A 4,841-nucleotide genomic window follows, 5' to 3' on the forward strand; every position below is an offset into this window, starting at 1 on the left:
TGACCGGAGGAGATGTGATCTCTGCTCATTTCTCTCTTGTCAGTGTTTTAACGAAAAAATCTGAACTTAATATTCTGGTTTATATATATGTATATATTTCTATAGCCAGATATAAAGTGTCTACTCATGCAGGTCAGAAGGTGCAACATGTGTCCGTTTTATTTCAACGCCTGTACATTTATGAAAAAACTATTCCTTGATAAGTGTATAAGCTTTACAGCAGCAGAATACTAAAGCATATTTTGCAAAAGTACTTGATAGTTTTCAATGTCTATCTAATTTGAGCAGCCTACAATTTAATTTACTAAGAAGATTTAATTTCTGTCACTTTGGAAAACTGAGAATGATTGTCACTAACCCTCACAGCTGTAGCTTACAGTACAGATGGTATCCAGTGCAAAGGAAAACAATGCATAAATATTACCACATTTATTTAGTTCTATATTTTTCACAAATTGTTCCTCAATATATAAATATACAAGGTAACTTGAATATGGATGCAATAAGAAGGACAAAGACAAATATCAAGAAAACAAATATTTTTATTTAAAAAAGAAAAGGCCAGCAAAGGGGTTAGCTGTGCATGTGTGAATGAAACTAGTTAATAGAACAACAATAATTTTCAAAGCCTTTCTCAAAATTATACACCAGAATAATATACAAAACACAGTTCTGTGGATAAACCTGGAGCCCGATGCTCCATATGTTTCTCACAGAACATTACAAACCAAGGCTGTAAGGAATGATATCAAATTAAGGATATAATCAGGAGCAGGTTAACTGTCGGAATCCCTGGTGGCGATTGCTGATTGCGTGCTGCCTGAAGTTTGTTAATAATTCAATTTCATATTGAAATACTGACAATAAGCATTAGAAGGCACAAAAACGTTTTGCGCGAGACTGCAGCAGTAAGTTGGCACTTGATGGTTGATTAGATAGATATGGGCAAATACTCACACACCTAATTTATCTAAACACTTATTTGAGGAACGGATCAATTCAACGATTCAGTAACACATTGTTTAAGTCGTGGGATATGTTTATTTTTCCCAAGAAAATGGCTCACACGTACAAAAGTAATTTATCCCACGATGCACCCTCACACACAAACGCGCGCCCGCACACGCACACACACACACAGATGCATTTAAGTACACATATCCGTGTGCTGTCCATCCGTGTATACAGGAGGTCCAGCTGACATGTCACTCAGAGTGTGTGGTGTTATTTTACCCCATTTCCTTTAACCCTAGATCATGACTAATCGCAATTTGCCAAGCGTAGCGTTCAGACACCTGTTGTGTCCCGCGTATAGACTGTTGGTCCAGACCTGTTTTCTTGTAACTTGGAATGAGATGTTAATGTAAATTGGTCTTTAATGGAATGATTTTGAAAATAAGTATTGTACTTGTATCGTCCTTTACTTCATATACCTTGATTTCATTAAAAGCCAAACTGTACTGTGAATAACCAAACCCACATTACATGTGTTTATCTACCTAAAAACGGAAAAAAAACAATAATGCATAAACATAAATACATATAAGACTTTTATGCCAAAATGACACTTATAGATTCATATGAGCCATTTAGTTAAGACTGATGCGAATGGCTGTGATATATATCTCTGGCCATTATTGTAAATCTGACTGCAAAGTCACATAACGTTTCCCATGTATGTTCTCCTATGTATCTGCTTCTCCATCTGCTTCACAACGGAATCGAGCCAAACGGTTTCTCTCCTACACAACTCAGTGGCAGGCCTTTGCTTTACCTCAAGAGTGCAAACACGTGCAATCTTAAACTTGAAAATATGGGGGATGTAAAGGATGTAGGCGTAGGCGACATGTCCTCATGGAGGAATTTTGGCTCGCCATCAACACAATTGTCTTTGTGTAAAAAGTCTGTGTTTTAATTGCAGCGATAAAACTTTGTATAAAATCAGCAGGCACTTTTTTTTTTGTCTTGTTTCATGTTTAAATGGTCACAGGTAGCCTACTACACAAACTTGCCACCTGCTCCTTACTTCCTTCATTAGTAGTGCATCAATCTGAATGAGTCTGTGGTGGAACCGACTGTTTTTGGCACCTCAAGGTCGAGACAGCGTGGTGTAGACGGGCTGGTCCCAGCTGGGGGCAGAGGGGCTGTGGGCCGGAGCCATGGACAGGCTGTTGAGGATGGGGCTACCGTAGGGCCGCCTGGATGAGTGGAAGTAGGGGTACTGGTAGAGGCTAGAGGGGTAGCCAGAGTAAGGGTTGTAATAGTTGGAGCTCTGGAGGTCAGTATAGTCACACTGGGAGCTGGGGAAAGAGGCTGCAGCTGATGTGGCCGAGGTGACACAGGCCTGGCTGCTGTAGGAGCCGTACTCGGAGTGAGAGGGTGACCCGTGAGAGTGCTCGCTGTAGTGACTGGGGCTCAGTTGCTCTGTTTTAATATGGAGCCGGTGCTGGCCCACGTCGCTGGCGGACGCATTGGAGGAGGACATGGTGCTCTTGCGGCTCCACACTGACCCGTTGATGCCTGCGTGACTGTATGAGGAAGTGTAAGAGCCCCCAGGTGCTGGAGCCTGCCCGTGGCTGTGGTCTGAAGGCAGGGTGGAGGGGCCTGAGACGTGGCCGTTGAGGGGGAGGTACTGGTCAAACTCGTGCACGTCGAAGGTCTCCATGTTGCTGATGACATCGGTGCTGAGCTCAGAGATGTCTACGTTGCTGAAGTCGATGTTTTGCCTGTTGCTGTCAACTAGACGACGGCCTTCATGTTTCAGATCCTGCTTCAACCCATGGTGCAGCTCTGTTTTGGGAGTAGTGGGTGGAGTAGGGGGACCATGAGGCTGACCTGGGGGGAAAAAAGCATGTACCTTTTTTAAATTAAGGATTCATCACTGCAAAAACTACATTTTTCAAAAAGATTTCAGCAGCCTAATTTAATGACTTTCTTAAATAAACATCACAAACTAGTTGTATATTTTCTTATTTTCTCATCTATTCAATTTGACAATATACCTGCATGTTCAGGGTGGTGGTGTCCATCAGCCATCAGTCCCAGCCCCGGCTCAGCTTTATACATGTGATGAGCCAGATCAGCTCCTGAGTCTGAGTCGCTCTGGCCTGGTTTCATATTCTTCCGTCGCCGTGGCTGGTACTTGTAGTCTGGATGATCTTTCTTGTGCTGAACTCGGAGCCTCTCGGCTTCATCTACAAATGGCCTCTTCTCACCTTCTGAGAGCAAACTATAGTGGAAGAAAATCATAAAACATTAAAATGTCTGTAGTCAAACAAATGAGAAATAAAAAGATAAAATTGAGAGAGCCCAATTTATTTCAAAAGCTTTTATTTTTTTTGTAAAGAATTAAGCTATAAGAAAATGCCGATGTTGCTTTCATTATTTCTTCAAAAATAATTACATTAAAAATCAAAGCTTTCTTTTTAGTTATTTGAAACTATATTTGTATATAATTGCCAAAGCTGTAAATGAATACAATTATTATGAAATGACTGTCTCCATGTCCCATTCAGCAGCCATGCACTTGAAGGGTACTGATATTTGTACTTTTAATAATTTTATTGTACACGCTATATAACCCTGCATTTCTCTTTAATTAAATAAAAACGTGTCCTTACCGCCACAGTTTCCCCAGAGTTTTGCTCAGTTCGGCGTTGTGCAGGTGAGGGTACTGATCCGCCAGCTTTCTGCGGGCCGCTTGCGCCCAAACCATGAAGGCATTCATGGGTCTCTTGACGTGAGGTTTATTCTTCAGAGATCCGTTCCCCCTCGCCGGCATGGGCACCAGGGACCAGTCGTATCCTTTGAGGACCTGTGACACGGCGTCCCGTATACAGGCTGGGAACCGGTCGTCCTCCTCCGGGTCCAGTTTCTTGCCCAAACCGGCGATCAGGGACCCTCGGCCGTCAGAGCCCGTCGGTGAGGACGGAGCATCGGAGTCGGAGTCGTCCTGGGACATGGAGCTGTTTGTGCCCGATGGACTGCACGGCTGGTCGCTTCCACACTTCTCATGCTCCTCGGTCATTTTTAACATTATCTGTTACAAATCCGACAATCTTCAGTGAACAAAAAAATCAAATGTTACAACTGTAGGGAAGCACGCAGCAGAGTGGCCAGTGCGCCTTTTACGCACGGTGCGCCACAGTAAATTCCTTTAAACAATTTCACTGAATAAGAGTCCGTTGTTTTGCTTCTGCTTCCCTGTTTGTTTGTCTTCGTCAGCCTTGTTTTCCTATGCTGTCATGGGAGGTGCTGTCGTGAAAGTTGTGGTCCACAATATGAGCTGAGGAGCAGCACGCTACAGCAACTTGAGTTGGAGTTTTAAAATCGTCACTCCACCCATCTCCTAGGATTGGCTGGAACAAATCACCACTTACCCCCATTGGTTCAATCTTTTATGTGGGCTTCATTATAATAATAATTGTCTTTTCTTTTTTTACATTTGTGACATTGTTCTGATTTGACTAAAGTTGCACAAGTTACATGTATGACAAACAATTATATAATGCAATAAGAACAAACCCTCTGAATGTTATTGATTTGTTCTATAATTAATACAGCAAAAGCAAACATATTCTATCTTATATGCAGAAGACAACAAATATAAGTTTGTTAAATTCAATACCTCAAACACAACTAGTTTTGTATAGAGGAATGTTAAGCTTTAACATCCAATGCAAACCAAAAATCAACCACAAAAAAAGACTAAAGTAAAGATTGATATTCAGGTTTTTGTTATCTGTATGCATTTTAGTTGTTGTGTTTTAAAAAAAAATGTTTTAGTTTAGTTGTAAATTTGTAATAAACTAATTTGCAGCAGGGTTGCAAATTAAAGCAAA

The 4,841-nt window shown here is 41.5% G+C and overlaps 1 protein-coding gene across 1 annotated transcript; it reads right to left on the reverse strand.

Moving 5' to 3' along the window:
* Positions 1-524: 524 nt before the first annotated feature.
* sox8a (SRY-box transcription factor 8a) lies at positions 525-4,294 on the reverse strand. Its single transcript, XM_034089723.2, has 3 exons — positions 3,621-4,294; positions 3,003-3,229; positions 525-2,835 (listed from the first exon to the last, which is right to left on the reverse strand). The coding sequence occupies exons 1-3, from the start codon at positions 4,034-4,036 to the stop codon at positions 2,090-2,092; spliced, it is 1,389 nt and encodes a 462-aa protein (XP_033945614.1). The 5' UTR covers positions 4,037-4,294; the 3' UTR covers positions 525-2,089.
* Positions 4,295-4,841: the final 547 nt, after the last annotated feature.

This window comes from Pseudochaenichthys georgianus, chromosome 8 (assembly GCF_902827115.2).
Source record: "Pseudochaenichthys georgianus chromosome 8, fPseGeo1.2, whole genome shotgun sequence".
In the NCBI taxonomy this organism is placed as follows: Eukaryota; Metazoa; Chordata; class Actinopteri; order Perciformes; family Channichthyidae; genus Pseudochaenichthys; species Pseudochaenichthys georgianus.

Coding starts and splice junctions, on each gene's coding strand:
- sox8a (XM_034089723.2), bottom strand. CDS start 4,036: ATGTTAAAAATGACCGAGGAGCATGAGAAGTGTGGAAGCGACCAGCCG. Junction 3,230..3,620: donor ACTCTGGGGAAACTGTGGCG/GTAAGGACACGT, acceptor CTTCCACTATAG/TTTGCTCTCAGAAGGTGAGA. Junction 2,836..3,002: donor CCACCACCCTGAACATGCAG/GTATATTGTCAA, acceptor TTTTCCCCCCAG/GTCAGCCTCATGGTCCCCCT.